The sequence below is a fragment of the Oppia nitens genome, unplaced genomic scaffold (genome assembly GCF_028296485.1).
Source record: "Oppia nitens isolate AA-2021 unplaced genomic scaffold, nextdenovo-longstitch-racon4-pilon3 scaffold1_pilon_pilon_pilon, whole genome shotgun sequence".
Classification (NCBI taxonomy): domain Eukaryota; kingdom Metazoa; phylum Arthropoda; class Arachnida; order Sarcoptiformes; family Oppiidae; genus Oppia; species Oppia nitens.
This window is the reverse complement of record NW_026533199.1, coordinates 8,067,633-8,082,712: the sequence shown is the minus strand read 5'-3', so window position 1 is coordinate 8,082,712 and position 15,080 is coordinate 8,067,633. Positions and strand designations below refer to the sequence as shown.

The following is a 15,080-nucleotide window of genomic DNA, read 5'->3' as shown; positions in this document are numbered from 1 at the left end:
AGATATACATTAAAAGTTAAATTTTATTGATATTGTGTAATGTTTTAACAACTTATATAATATAAGGCAATAACTGTATAATAAGTTACCTAGCTTAGCGTAAAGTTAACTTTACACAATATTACTTAAATTAAAAATTTTAATTGACATGATCTGTATAAGTAAACATTTAACAAACTTTAACTATTATATAAGTCAATTTGCCACAATAATTATTGTACTATTTGTACATTTTTAAATAAGCGGTATAACTTATAACGCTTATTAAACAAAAGTCAATATATGTTTTTTGGATTATATAAAAATTATTGTTAATAAAATTTATGCATAAATAAGTTTAAACTAAATTTTGTACATTTTTGTGGTCTAATTAAAAAGTGCACAAATTTTAGCTAATCGTAAAAAAAGTTTATTTTTATAATACACTATGAGTTTTATGTGCATTTTATAAATTATTTAAAATACAATAGTATAACTTATCATGTATGTTTTAGCACTATTATTAACAATTTATCAATTTATTATTAGGCTTAAATCTATAGTGTATTATAGACAGCCAGCAAAAAGTATTGTTTTTTATGCAGTTATACATATATAAAATGTTAGTTTTATTACTTAATTATTATTTAGTTAGATTAGTTTGGGGTTAGTGTGAGGCTAGGAAGTGGTTGGGTGGGTGGGGTGGGTGGGGTGAGTGGGTGCGTGTGTGTGTGTGTGTGTGTGTGTTTGGGGCAAATAATTGTCTATTATATAGATTTATTCCTTTTATAATTTATACATTATTTTAATACAGTATTACAGTATATACACTACAAAATGTAAATTTTGATTTCTGTATTAAACTTTAAGTATTGATAAAATAACAAATAAATAGTTACGTTATTTATGTAGAGATTATATAAATAATTGCAAACATTTGCAAACATGTGTTTATAGTATTGATATAATAATAACAGTAATACTGTATTATTGTATATATTATTGTATTAATAGTAATAAGTTTTGTCTTTAAGTAAACAATGATTGAATAGTTGGTCATAAAGTTGTTGATAATTGTTAGCCATTGATGACAGTCTTGTGATGTATCGATTCAGAAGTTGTCGTTTCATTGGTTTTTATTCAAATGCTTTTCACAATTTGTCAACAAATGGCAAACTTTGTGTCAATAGTCAGGTGTGGATCAAATCAAGTGTCAGGAGTTTGTGTTCATCGCAATCAAACAGTATTGATGTCCACAAGACATCCATCGGCAGCAAGAGTTTAGGTATCAAATAGCTTGTAATCTGTCCTTTAATTTGCTTACCATTTGTTTTAATTTAAGCCGATTTGCGAGATAAGAGGTTACATCAGATGAAGCGAAACCTTGCCGTTCAAGAATACGATGTCTTGACGGAAGCTATCATTAATTGCGTTACCATTGATCAGGTCTTGGATTTGGTCTCAATGCACGTCAATGTCATGAATAACCGACATATGGCCGATGTTTTTGAATCGTTGCACAACATTGTTAGGCAATCAAACAATTACGCTGAAGACTGTCTTAAGATATTGTCGTCCAAAGAGTTTAGCGATTTATGTAATCAAGCGATACGTCGGATGCGGTTCTTTCAAACATCAGATCTATTGACAACATTTAAGGCACTAATACTGTTGAGGATATCTCCAAACACAACGATTGTTCAAAGTTTGCTTCAAATGACACGACAACTGATTAACGACTTCTCGATCAATGAAATAATTTTTTTAGATTTTCTTTTAAACCGAAGACTAATTGAAAGAAATGATTCTTTAAATGAAACAGAAGTTGAGAACTGTATAAACAATTTAATATTTTTTTATATAAAATAATCCATAATTTAATTTTAAATAATTTTTATTTTAGTTGAAAATGAGGAGAATTTCTTAACCCGTCGATTACTTCAACAGTCGGTTAATGAAGAAAAGGAAACAAAGAAACCAACAATTGTTCCATTAATAGAAGCTCTTAAGTTAGCCATTCCTTTAGTACTTCAACTAAAGATTGAGTCAAAAGAGTTAAACTTTGATGACATTGATTTGGTAGTGAAATGTCTGAGAGCTGTGGCCAAACATAACCTAAAGGACGAAGTGATTGATAAACTAACTCTTGCGGTCTCATATAAAATCTTTGAGCTGACTGTTCCTCAAATGTTTTCGATAATTGCATCGTTAACATGGGTTCCCACACATAACACCAATGTTAACACAACACTTGTTCACCGAGTGATAAACCAATGTCTCGACAGAGTTACTGCTCCGGGAGTTATTATTCCCAGCAATACATCACACAATTTCATAATATCATTGATAACACATAAAAGACAGAGAGATTTCTATCATAAAGGACTCTACGAAATGGTCGCTAATTTAATCATTCAAAAACCAACTGAGTTTCATATATCAAAAGCAACGGCTGTGTTGAATACCCTGACCTCACACTATCACATCCATTACGGACTTCTTGATTTTGTAGCCAAAAAGATTGCTTTAAGAGATCCAGAGCTTATTGACAGCAAAAAAGCGTCGTTTACTAACATTTTAGGTTCTTTTGCTTTGCCAGCAAATTATAGACCAAATGAATCAAATAGTGATGACATTTATAAAATAATATTATCCACAAATCATATAAATCTATGTAAAGAGAAAACACAACATTTATTGTTTAAAATGTTGAAAAACTTAGCAATACTTAACTATTATCCCAAACAAGAAATCACTGAATGGTTTAATAATCACTTTAAGTCTGCAATATCCGGATCAACAGTAATTGGATTAAGGATTGATTTTTTGCAATCTATTCGATATTTATATCAAGGTTTATGTTTAGAAGCAAATCTAGAAAACATGGATTATTTGAAACATTCATTGAAAGCCTATGTCGACGAATTGGTTGAGTTTGAGATCAAAGAAGTAGAAAATGTTATTAAATCAGAAACACTAGAGTTTGCTTTAACACAAGGTTTAGGTGGCAAACAGTTTTTCGCCAACAATTTGTTTACCGGTTTTGGACATCACATCGATTATGTGCTCGCTATGAGAAAAGGAGGTTATCCTATAAATATTAATACAAATGATGAAAAGATATCACACATTACACAATTAAATTTGCCATCAGATGCTAAAATGTATTTAAATTATATTTTAGTTTTTAGATATTTTTCTAATATATTGTTAATTATATTTAGTTACGGAATTCTATTGTTGGATTTCAAAGACTATTGTCGAGAACCTGCCATCAAAAAAGGTGACACAGATTTCAAAATAAGGACTCTTAAGAAGTGTGGTGTGAATCCAATAATTGTAAGTTTATCTTATATTATATATTTTATACTATTGTTAATCCATTTTTACAAATTTATTAACAATTTGTTTTTTTAATGAAAAGATTAAATTGGAGAACTGGGAGCTATTAAGTGAAGTGGAGAAAGTGCCGTATATTATGAGAGAGATTAATGAAAACTCTAAATTAGAAGAACTACAAAGTAATTGTCGCTAATATTTAATACAAAAATTAAATTTAATTATATAATTCAATATTCTTATCAGTCATATTTAATTTAGTAAATAAATCTTGAGTTTTATAAATTTATTTTGAGTCTATTATTGATATTATATTTTAATAAACCAAAAATTGCTATATTGTTCATTAGTGTTAGTAGTGTATATAATTATACCATTATTTTAAGTAATATTTAATTGTTAATAAATCTATTTAAACAACAATTGGTAATATTGTCTAAATAATGTTAAATTATTATTACAAGTTTGCATTTTCAAAATTACTTTCCTAATCAAAATAGTTGATTTAATACCGGTTCTCATTTATCACTTGATTATTTTATAGTTTACTACATAAAATATTAATAAATTAAAGTAATTTATATGATAATATAATAATAATTATTATTTATTTATACAATCCTTAAATAATAAATAATAATTATTTTTTAACGAAAATAACACTACTTTCGTTGTATATATGTTTGACTGCAATACACTAATGTATTGCCATAAATGTATATTTCATTATTGAAATGTTTGTTTAATAACATGTAATATATTTTGTGGTCAATGAGTGTCGCTTTACTGCAATGCATGAAATGAATTCAATATAATTTACAATACAATAAATGAATGAATGAATGAATGAATGAATGCATTGAAGGCATCAATCGATTGACTCAATGATTGCTTTAATATTTGACTAAAATTGTTGTAAACAAACACAAGACTAAAGATATTTGAAGATAACTGAAGACATTGTGTTAATGACAACAAATGCCGTCAAAAGCTGAAGACATCCTCAATGGGTTTCGAGTGTAAGTTTGAATGTTTGTCAACTAATCCATTATTTGTTGTCATTTTTCTAATGTTTGTATTGATTGTCCAGAAATTGGATGAATTTAAGAGATGCGGACAACGGACAGATCATTTGGGAGGAGAGCACCGATTTGTATGATTATTGTGACCAATGTTTTGTCCACTAATTTATTGATTTATTTTTTTAGATCCAAACCTGACAAAGAACATGAAGGTTTGTATTTGAATTATCAATTGATTTCAATAATGGTTAACATATTTGTCAATATATATATCTTTTTGTTTAAATGACAGCTCGAGTGCCAAAAAGTATACTAAAATGTCGGGCCGTTTCCCGAGAGATCAACTTTTCTTCTATTGAAGCGATGGAAAAGTTTCGGTTAGAACAGAGGGTTCTCTTCAAAGGCAAATGTCTCGAAGGTTTGTCATTAAATTAGTCACTCATTTAAAAACATTTTTATATTAATTATCTTTAAATATTTAACTCTAAAGAGTGGTTCTTTGAGTTTGGATACGTTATCCCTAACTCAACCAATACGTGGCAATCGCTGATAGAGGCGGCACCCGAAAGTCAAATGATGCCGGCGAATGTACTCAAGTATGACATTTAATTATATTACTTGTAGTCATTAATTATCATTTATTTATATTTTAATCATATTTTTAGTGGTAATGTCATAATTGAGACCAAATTTTTTGACGACGACCTGTTAGTCAGCACTTCTAAGGTTCGACTCTTTTATATATGAAAATTAGACAAAGAGTTAGAGTCACACAACACATCTGTCGATAAATCATTAATGACAACCTCCTAACCAATTGATGTCCATTCCTCAGTCGTCCCTAACACACACATATATATATATATCTATGAAATCATTATTTAATTTTATTAATGTTGTTTGAGTTTTTGTTATTTAATGTATTTATAATGTCATTCAAATGAAAATTTTATATAAATTTGATTATCCGCTCTCTAATTATAATTGTTTATTATTTATTATTATTTGCTATTTTTGTTATTTTCTATTATCGATTACCTCAATGTAAACCTCATTTTCACTGATTGACTAAATTAAACAATTATTTCCTAATACACTACTTTGAGTTACAATACACTAAGTTTGAATCAGTTTTAAACATATTCAAAAAATATTGATTGTATTTATGTATCGATAATGTTTGTTACCTTATAACTCAATCAAATCAATATTTATTGTAACTTTATATTATAAGACTGAATTTATTGAACAATTTGTAAACTATGTGTGATTTTTAAAAATACCTAAAAGTTTTGCCGTAAATTCCTTGATAATTTTATATTTATTAAATTATCATTTGATTGCAATTTTTATATATATCAACGAATATAATAATAATACCACAATGTTATTGAAATTGTCATTTAATGTGATTTTTAGAATAATAACTGAATTTAATTAAATTTACCACAAAATAATAAACTGATAACTGGTAATAAATAATTTAAATTACCGGTAAATAATAATTGTTTAACTTCAATTACCAGATATACAGTACTGTACACTACTTTCCAATAATAATTGTAATCTACAGTAAATCTGTTATTTTAAATATAATAATAATAAAATGTCGAAAAAAATTATTGTTTTTTTTTAATTTCAATTTAATTATAATCTAAATGTTTTAATTATTATTATTATTATTAATTTATATTTACTACTATTATTATTATTATTATTTACAACTAAAATAAGTATAAAGTATGGGATCTGTCTATTTTAGTAATTACTTTGGATCACCCATTTCTCTAAATGTCTTTTCATTGACCACATAGTCTTTCCATCCCTCGTAATGATTCTTAAGGAACTTCCAGTCTTCGCGTTCGACTCTCATATGATAGGCGTCGAGATGTCTGTAATACCACGACTGATAGTCCGATCGATCTTTCATGAAGTCTCTGACCATTCTCTCAATTTTCTTGAGTATAATTTTTTCCGATTCTTCATTAAAGTATGCGACCATTTCTTCATAATCGTGTCGTTTATCAGGCATTATATTTTTGGCAAAAAATCTAGTGATCGGGTTCTGTATTGTAATGATTTTATATTAATAAAAATATAATCAAATGAAGACAAAAAAATGTTGATAACAAATGACAGACCCTTTCGTATTCCCAAACTTCAGGTTCATATCCTTCGGGAATTTCGGCCAACTCTGCGGGTCCGTAACGGATGCTCACATAAGTGGCAAAAATGGTCAGCGGTATGACTCCAAGCATTACATAAAAGTGCAGAAAGTCCTTGAATTTACGCCACGCATAAACCGATGGCCGCATTGGGAACTCTCCCGCATGAACCAGACGTACCATCGATTGTCTCGCATCGCGTCCTGCGTTTTGAACGGACAAATAAATAACAGTTATTATCATTAGTCACACAAACAATATATAACATTACTTTTGACGACCCGTGAGATGGTCTCAATTCTGGTCAATGTCTTCAATGTACTCAACACAACCATTTTGGTGACAATTAGGTGACCACTCTATGGCTTACTTTCAGATCAAATATAATTCAATATTTGTTTATACTTTTGTGTCTTCAATGGTATGATTGCTTCAGCAGTAGTGACACCTCTCGAGACACTTGACTTAAGTGACAAAACTGTGTCTCAACTTTTGTGACGACCGTCTTATCGGTGATTAATCACAAGTCATATGATATGAATGACTAAAATGTCTAACAATTGCTGACCTCTTGTCTGACCATAAGTTATACGACCCGATGGTTATAGACTTAGTCACTAACTCTTAGTGTAATCACAATCAATAAGTCCATCAAATGTTAACCAAATAGTGACATCTCTTAAGCAAATTGTGTTATATTTTGCAGACAATAATAATAACAAACATTTAATTAATTATAAATTCATTTTAGTTTCATTTTAATTGTTTTTTAAAACTTTTTAGTCATTAACTGATCCAACAATGGATTTGTTGGGCTCTATATTGGGTTCAATGCAAAAACCGCCGAAGACTAAGGCCAGTGAAGAACAAAAAATGGCTAAAAGTAGTGATTATTTGAATTTATTATTTCATTTCAATATAAACAACAAATTAGTTAAACAAATATTTTTACAAATAATTAAAAAATTAATATTTTATTATTAGATTCATTCAATTTGAGAGTAATTGTCATAAATTGACTCATAGTTTATGACTCATAAATGTATTATAAGTTAACATTAAATCAACTATTAATAGATAAGTTGACTATAGATTCAAATATTAATTCAAATATATTAACAAATAATATATGAATTGAATATTAATATAACATATACTCTATAATGAAAGCAATCGTATTATAAAATATATTTATTTTCATTGTTTGTCAAAATATTTGTGTAAATAATTAATAATTTATATTTAATTATTGATTATTTTATCTGTTATTGTATTGTCTCTGAAGAGGCCAATGAAAAGATGGAAGAGATTCGCAAACATGAGAGACAACATATGCATAGATTCAGACAAAATGTATTATATCTTCATTTTATTTAACTATTAATTGATTTTATTATTCATAAGATTGAAGAGCAGATCAATAAGTTTATGGCCAACGACTCGGAAACAAAAGTTGAGTTCAAACCGATGGACAAAATGCACAGATGTATTATGTAATGAATGATAACATGAAATACCACCGATGGTTATGTTTTTTCATATCTAAATGTTGTCTAATTTGAATATCAGTCACGACGTGGCAGAGATCGCAGGACTCAGCGCTTTCTCGTTTGGCACTGAAGACGTAGACAGACATATAGTGGTCTATAAGAAGGAGTTCACACCCAATGAGGACGAGTTAAATGCTCTGCGAAAGGGTGAAGAATACGATCCGAAGAAAGTGGAACTAATGAAACAAATGGTTTGTTTTTTAGGCCAGAATTTTTAATTTTATTTTTGAAGTACCGGTAATTGATTTTCAGGAATTGGAAGAAAAGAACCAAAAGAAAGTCCACGAGAAGGATATTATTCCCAATAAAGATTTTAGAGACAAATATGAGAAGATTATTGGTTTGGACGCCGGCAAGAGTGCCGCTCAGGTGACCACACCTAACAAACAATTTGGTTTTGGTATGACTTTTGTTATACAATTTATTTTTTATTGTGTTATTTCATGAATTGTTTTGTCTTTTAATAACTATAGTTCCTTCAGCTAATAAACGAGACCAGAGATCAATTGAGCAGATATTAGCCGACAATAAGAAAAAAAAATTTAAGAATGAATCGGAAGATAATGTAAATTAAAGAATTATTTCGTGTTTTAGTCTTCAGTTCATTGTATTTATTTTGAAACTTTAATTACAATTATCATTGTTTTTCAAAATGATGTAAAATACTTACATTCATAAAACTTTAGTAATCTTTACTAAAATGATATCATAATTTGTTTAATAATGTAATTGTTTAAATATTTACATTTGTCAGTACTTTATTATAATAATTATAATAAATTTGTAAAAATTACCAATATATAATGATATAGATATAAATAAATCAATAATTAAAAATGTTTGTTTAGTATAGTTATTATTTAGTAAAATTTTTATTTTAATTATAATAATATATAAAGATTAAAGTTATTGTTTAGTTTTTTCGATAGGTTTGCAATCGTGTCGTGCCTTATACTGTGACAAAACATTACCTCTATCACCAAAACTGGTTACAAATATATTGGTGACGGCTATCAACACAACCATACCAAGGATGACATGATTGATAATTTTAGTCCATTTGGCCTCTTGTAGGGTCTGTTTGGATGTCTTACTAAAACCCACTATAAATATTAGAATTCCGACTGCAATCTAATTAAAATAAATATTTTATTAATATTTATTAATCATATTAGTTGTCAAGTTTTTAAATAAAATTTACTAATTGTAATTATTAATAAATACTAATTTCTATTGCTATTCTCTAGTTTTAATGTTTTAAAATTTCATTTTAAAAATTACTAATTTTTTATGAAATTATTTTTAACTTTTAATCTAATTTCCAATAGAAAGAGATTACACATTATTAAAGTATAGTGTAATATAAATTTATATAATTAATAAAATGATAGTAAAAGCCATATAAATTATTTGATAGATCCGTGACATAAATAGTTAATTCAGACTAATATTGATTCATAAAAAATAAAATTAAATATATTTTATAATTATTAATGTTTTGCTTGATTTTTTAAAATAACTAAATTGTATTGAAAATAACATTATTTAAAAATATTACTTGTAATACAAGTGATGTAAAGAGTAGTCCTAATAATAAATTATAATACTCGATATCATCCCTTCCCGTATCAAATATAAACTTCAAGTGCTCGACATCGGCCACAAAGAGAGCCACATCGAGAAATCCACCGGCGATTGTCATCCGATTGCTTACAATTGAGTCGGAGTTTATTGTGTGAACGCCATCATCGGGTTGTTCTTCACTGACAGATATAGCATCGGAGGACACATTCACTGGAGTGTCCGTCACTTCATTTTTTCCCAATGAACTCATCTTTTCATATATTTATTAAATATTTTGTTTTTAAAATTAATTGTTTGCATAAAAACTATTAACAAGTTTTCAATAACTAAAAAACGTAATAATTTCTAGTAAATGATATTTTGATGACATTTATATTGTCAAACAAACGTAACTATCTTATCATTTATTAAAAAACAAAGAGATTATCATTTATATTGAGTGCTATTTATAAAAAATGAAATAATTTTATGATATTGTAAAAAGTTTAAATATATGTCACAAAAAATTATTATTTATTTTTATTGTTTTTAATTATTTTTAAATTTATATTTTTATAATTTATTTCCTATCAAATATTTATATAATTTTGATTTTATTATTATTATTATTGGCAGTGATATAATTGTTAGTTAATTATTAGCATTACATATATATTAAATCTGAATTACTCATTTAACAAATATTTTTACTTAAAGTAAATATAATTTTAAAATGTTATTTATTATATAGTATTAATCATTTTAATGACAAATATAATTGATTGATTGGATTAAAATGAAAATAGTTTACACTATTTGGTATAAAGAGGGTAACGGTTTACTAATGAAATACTATTATTGATGTAATAATATTATTGCACTCATTGTATGGATATGTTCTGTGAATTAATTTAAAATTTAGGCACAAATATAACATAAAATCACAAATGATTTACATAACAAAAAAATATTGAATTAATTAGCATTACATCAATTTCTAAATGAATGAAAAAAAATTATCATAAATCGTAAATTTCTAAACTTGTTATCAAAAATTGTTAACTATTTAAACATATTTTCATTAAATATTAGTTTGATAAATATGTTGCCAACAATTATAATACAAATATTTCAATCAAAGGGTTGACACTTGTAAACTGCTAAACATCTCACACCAGTGCTTAACAGCTGATCACTGGTCATACCTTCAAATATTTATTACACGTTTACATATTTTTTTGTTTGAATATACAGTAGTTTTTAAGATATTAGGTCTCAAACCTTTCACAGATTGTTTTGTCCACTACTGTATATTACAAATACTGTACTGTAAATACAAAATACTGTAAAATCTGGATATTTTTTCAAAATTTTTACATTTTGCTTTTTTTTAGTGAATTTAGTAAAAGGAAATTGTGTTTAAATCAATCCTTAAAAGCATTAGTGAAAAATTAAAAATTCATAAAATAAGAAATTTTTGATTTTTTTGCATGTATTTTTGAAACTTCTTTCCACCTCCTTAATATTAAAGGAGGTGTCACCAGGTTAATTTTAGTTTTATAAACCCTAATTATTTCAGATTATTTCAAACTTTATTTGCTTAAAATATCTGTAATACTTTTCAAGTAATCAAAGTTTTATTTATTCCGCTTTATGTTTTACACGGTATTTTAAATGTAGTTTTCAATATATGTTATATACAGTACATGAACTGATTTACTTTAATATTCAATGAAATATTTAAATATTTTGTTAGAAATTGTATTCTTGAAAATATTAGATAAATAAAATAAATAATGTTCAATCAAAAACGAGTCTAAGGTATTTTGTAAATAATTTTATGTTTGATATAAAAACTTTTAGCTATAATACTGTATATAAATTATAATAAATTGAGATAAAAGGAAAATTGCAACAAAAGTATACACTGACTGACATAAGTGGAGTATACAGTAGTTTATCATTAATTAGAAATTATAAGCATTTGTTTGTAAGTTTAAAAATAAATATTTTTATAAACAATATTTTTTGTTATTATTGTTGATTGCGTTATTGTAATACATTATTGGAAATAAATTTATATTTTATTTGAATTTTATAATAGAATAGTAACTTTAGAATTTTTCTATTATAGTATATTTTACATTTAATTGGTTTTATGTATACTACAGTATAGTGTGTGAATATTTTTACTATATCAGTAAATATCAAGAATAATAAAAATAATAATAATAATAATAATCAGTTGTTTTTTTATACAGCATTGCATTCAATTATATAACTATTATTCTTGCATTACAATAAAGCATTGCTACCCAAGCGAGAATCGAACTCACAACCCTCCGATCGATTGTACGATTACTGGTTCACTGATTACTGGTCTGCTGTATTTAATATTTGATTATAATTTGATTAGTTTTATAGAAATGACAAAATTAATTGTTTTACATTACCAAAAACAACCAACAAATCATTGAAATTTTTATATTAAATTATTTTATTTTTATAAATGACAATTATAGAATTGTAGTATATTTTAAAAAACAACTTACTGTATGTTCATTATAATGATTACATGCTTTTTATATTTTTTGTAAAGTGTATGACTTTGCATTAAAAAAAGAAAATGTGGTTTTAAGAGATATTTTTAGTAATTAAAAAATAGATTTTTAAAGTTAACATTTACTGTACTACTGTTTGTTCAATAATATCACTGAACAGTTGATTAGTGTATAAGAAACTTAAAAAGGGAACTGTCGTTATTAAACAATACAACCCTTATTTAAATAGAATAACTGAGCCCTAACTGTATAAGACTACTATATAGTTAACTGGAAAATAATTGTATTGAATTGTCTGAATTTACTTTTGTATTAAATGTACTTTTAGTTATTATTTTTATGATTATACTATATTTTTGTGAATGTATTTATGGATATAATAGCAATAATATTAGTGTAAGAGTGCGGTCCTAATGAGCGCAAATGTTTTCATTGATTTGTGAGCTAACTTTAGCAATAGTCATCAATGGACATACAATGGGCTAACTTTCCTCACTTTACTAGTGATTGGTGTGTCCTGTGTTGAGTGGCTCTCTTGTTATCTAACGATTCACACATATATATCACATACCAATTATAGTAAAGGCGTTGAGAGACGTGACAAACACCGGCTTTTGTGTCACGTCGGCGGACGGCCACTGAATAGGGAGAACTATCGTACAAAACGGTGCATCTAATGAGGCCTTGTATGACATGAATTGGCGGTTCACTCGTTTGCTAATAGGGTAGACATGATTTTGCACAGTTATCATTGCTAACAAACAGTCACTTTGAAAATCTTAACGATGTCACAGACTATGCCAATACTGTCTAACAATAACTAAATATACATTAAGTTATCTATAGATTTATAAAGAAATTCTGTATATTCTGTATATATATTATATTGTAAATAATTGTTTTATATATTTTCTTTTGTTAAAAATAAACTATAATGAAGTGATCGCTTATATCAAACTATTTATTATATATAATTGAGTCAAATAAAAAAATTTTTTTTGTAAAAATAAAATTGAAATTAACTTTATAATTCATCATTTAAATTATTCAAATAAAAATTTTATAATTTTATTTTTATTAAAAATAGTTATTAAAAAATATTTTGACATTTAAAAATATATAAAATTTAGTTAATTAATGTATATGAAAACAACATTGATTTGTAAAGACGATGAATACATTAATTATTTTATTATTTATAAAATTATATTTAAATAATTAAGTTATTTACCATTGTGATTTTTAAAGATCACAAATTATTTCTAACTAAAAACAATTTGTAAAAATATAAAATAATTATGATATTATAATAAATTTATAAACAATATATAATATACTATTTCTAATATTTTAAATAATATTTGTACAAATTGTACATGACACTTTATAGTTATTTTTACTACTGCACAGTATATTTTATATACTTGTCAAAAAATGTTTCAGTTATTTTTACAAATATGAATAAAGTTTTAATTAAAGATTTAAATAAAAATTAATATTATTTATTTTTTGAATATTTTTCTCTTAATTTAATAAATATTTAAATTATTTACAACAATTTTAAATTATAATTAAACAAATGTAATGCAGAGATAACTGTTTATATATAAATGTATATATAAAATTAATAATATATAATAAGTTATATACTAATACTGATTATTATAATAATATATTGTTATTTTTTATTTATTGAAATATTGTTTTAAAAAAGTTAATTGTTAAAAAATTAATAGATTTTATAATTTTCTTTTAGCTAACAACTGCTGAGAATATTATTAAAAATATTGAATTCAATTTATTTTGGTTTAAAATTTATCATTTCTACATATTGTATAATATTTCTTATTATAGTATCAGTTATAGATATAAATAGTTTTGTATTATACAATATAAAGAGATTGTCTATATGTTAATTGTAATATATTGTGAGGGATAGGATAATATAGATGCATTAAATAAATTAAATTTTAAATAATAATCCATCTACTTTGTGATAAAAATATTTATAAATTATAATTCTATAATATTTTTATTTGTTTATTTTGTTTTGTTATTTAAAGTTATTGCATTTTTATTGCTTAATAATTGTTAAATTTTGTGTACAAAAAATAAACTAAAGTACAGACAATCACTTTAAGTTAATTAATATTTTTAAGATATATTTAATTATTTGAGTTAACAAATTAAAAATTATAAAAATCAATGTCCTATTTAAACATACATTCGGTACAATCGATCATAAAGTACTCAAAATGTTAAATTATATCTAAATTAAATTATATTTTCAAATATAGATAATTAAATAATTAAATTAATAAATATATTATTTACACCAAAAATATACTCATTTGTCAAAATTAGTCAAAAACTGCAAAAACATGAATAATTTTAATATAAAAAAAAATTAATTAAAATTTTCCTGAATATAATTACATTATAAGCTACTAGTAAAGCATTTTTAGACACAAAAAATAGTTAATTATTACAAAAATTAAGTAATGAGGCGCTCATATAATCAGTTTTACAAAAATGATGGCAAATGTGTGCATCAATTGGAGATTTAGAGACTGTCGGTGTTGTCATTGTGAGTGTCGGTATACTAGCTGTAGGTGCTGTGCAAGCAATTGGCAATTTGTATAATAAGCTCAGCCAATCTCCACTTTGTTATTACTTTTAGTTTTTTCATATAAACACTATTTCAACCCAACGGCCATACCGTAGAAAAGACGTGAGCGACCAAAATATGACACACACACACACACACACACACACACACACACACACACACACATACATACATACATACATACATACATACATACATACATACATACATACATACATACATACATACATACATACATACATACATACATACATACATACATACATACATAC

At 25.5% G+C, this 15,080-nt stretch overlaps 5 protein-coding genes across 5 annotated transcripts; 3 read left to right on the top strand and 2 right to left on the bottom strand.

Annotated features, from left to right (window-relative positions):
- Positions 1-907: 907 nt before the first annotated feature.
- On the top strand, positions 908-3,560 carry LOC128952843 (uncharacterized). Its single transcript, XM_054298297.1, has 5 exons — positions 908-1,264; positions 1,322-1,813; positions 1,883-3,143; positions 3,204-3,318; positions 3,404-3,560. Exons 1-5 carry the CDS (start codon positions 1,081-1,083, stop codon positions 3,512-3,514), a joined length of 2,163 nt encoding a protein of 720 aa, XP_054154272.1. The 5' UTR covers positions 908-1,080; the 3' UTR covers positions 3,515-3,560.
- A 589-nt stretch (positions 3,561-4,149) lies between these two features.
- On the top strand, positions 4,150-5,377 carry LOC128952844 (retinal rod rhodopsin-sensitive cGMP 3',5'-cyclic phosphodiesterase subunit delta-like). The gene is made up of 6 exons (XM_054298298.1): positions 4,150-4,337; positions 4,409-4,471; positions 4,527-4,552; positions 4,633-4,758; positions 4,831-4,936; positions 5,006-5,377. The coding sequence occupies exons 1-6, from the start codon at positions 4,297-4,299 to the stop codon at positions 5,085-5,087; spliced, it is 444 nt and encodes a 147-aa protein (XP_054154273.1). The 5' UTR covers positions 4,150-4,296; the 3' UTR covers positions 5,088-5,377.
- A 581-nt stretch (positions 5,378-5,958) lies between these two features.
- Positions 5,959-7,029, bottom strand: LOC128952918 (NADH dehydrogenase [ubiquinone] 1 beta subcomplex subunit 5, mitochondrial-like). The gene is made up of 3 exons (XM_054298384.1): positions 6,777-7,029; positions 6,482-6,708; positions 5,959-6,405 (listed from the first exon to the last, which is right to left on the bottom strand). The coding sequence occupies exons 1-3, from the start codon at positions 6,838-6,840 to the stop codon at positions 6,106-6,108; spliced, it is 591 nt and encodes a 196-aa protein (XP_054154359.1). The 5' UTR covers positions 6,841-7,029; the 3' UTR covers positions 5,959-6,105.
- Positions 7,030-7,236: 207 nt separating this feature from the next.
- Positions 7,237-8,629, top strand: LOC128966506 (sperm-associated antigen 7 homolog). Its single transcript, XM_054313354.1, has 6 exons — positions 7,237-7,388; positions 7,791-7,858; positions 7,910-7,998; positions 8,075-8,246; positions 8,308-8,455; positions 8,529-8,629. The coding sequence occupies exons 1-6, from the start codon at positions 7,307-7,309 to the stop codon at positions 8,627-8,629; spliced, it is 660 nt and encodes a 219-aa protein (XP_054169329.1). The 5' UTR covers positions 7,237-7,306.
- Positions 8,630-8,961: 332 nt separating this feature from the next.
- Positions 8,962-9,986, bottom strand: LOC128966505 (uncharacterized). Its single transcript, XM_054313353.1, has 2 exons — positions 9,614-9,986; positions 8,962-9,186 (listed from the first exon to the last, which is right to left on the bottom strand). Exons 1-2 carry the CDS (start codon positions 9,887-9,889, stop codon positions 8,962-8,964), a joined length of 501 nt encoding a protein of 166 aa, XP_054169328.1. The 5' UTR covers positions 9,890-9,986.
- Between the last annotated feature and the right edge of the window lie 5,094 nt (positions 9,987-15,080).

Excerpts from the sequence above, each read along its gene's own strand:
- LOC128952843 (XM_054298297.1), top strand. The coding sequence starts at position 1,081 with ATGTATCGATTCAGAAGTTGTCGTTTCATTGGTTTTTATTCAAATGCT. Across the intron at positions 1,265-1,321 it reads CATCGGCAGCAAGAGTTTAG|CCGATTTGCGAGATAAGAGG; the intron begins GTATCAAATAGC and ends TTTTAATTTAAG. Across the intron at positions 3,319-3,403 it reads GTGGTGTGAATCCAATAATT|ATTAAATTGGAGAACTGGGA; the intron begins GTAAGTTTATCT and ends TTTAATGAAAAG.
- LOC128952844 (XM_054298298.1), top strand. The coding sequence starts at position 4,297 with ATGCCGTCAAAAGCTGAAGACATCCTCAATGGGTTTCGAGT. Across the intron at positions 4,338-4,408 it reads ATCCTCAATGGGTTTCGAGT|AAATTGGATGAATTTAAGAG; the intron begins GTAAGTTTGAAT and ends TTGATTGTCCAG. Across the intron at positions 4,937-5,005 it reads ATGCCGGCGAATGTACTCAA|TGGTAATGTCATAATTGAGA; the intron begins GTATGACATTTA and ends TCATATTTTTAG.
- LOC128952918 (XM_054298384.1), bottom strand. The coding sequence starts at position 6,840 with ATGGTTGTGTTGAGTACATTGAAGACATTGACCAGAATTGAGACCATC. Across the intron at positions 6,709-6,776 it reads CATCTCACGGGTCGTCAAAA|GACGCGATGCGAGACAATCG; the intron begins GTAATGTTATAT and ends TTCAAAACGCAG. Across the intron at positions 6,406-6,481 it reads AAGTTTGGGAATACGAAAGG|AACCCGATCACTAGATTTTT; the intron begins GTCTGTCATTTG and ends ATTACAATACAG.
- LOC128966506 (XM_054313354.1), top strand. The coding sequence starts at position 7,307 with ATGGATTTGTTGGGCTCTATATTGGGTTCAATGCAAAAACCGCCGAAG. Across the intron at positions 7,389-7,790 it reads AGAACAAAAAATGGCTAAAA|AGGCCAATGAAAAGATGGAA; the intron begins GTAGTGATTATT and ends TTGTCTCTGAAG. Across the intron at positions 7,999-8,074 it reads AAAATGCACAGATGTATTAT|TCACGACGTGGCAGAGATCG; the intron begins GTAATGAATGAT and ends TTTGAATATCAG.
- LOC128966505 (XM_054313353.1), bottom strand. The coding sequence starts at position 9,889 with ATGAGTTCATTGGGAAAAAATGAAGTGACGGACACTCCAGTGAATGTG. Across the intron at positions 9,187-9,613 it reads TTACATCACTTGTATTACAA|ATTGCAGTCGGAATTCTAAT; the intron begins GTAATATTTTTA and ends TATTTTAATTAG.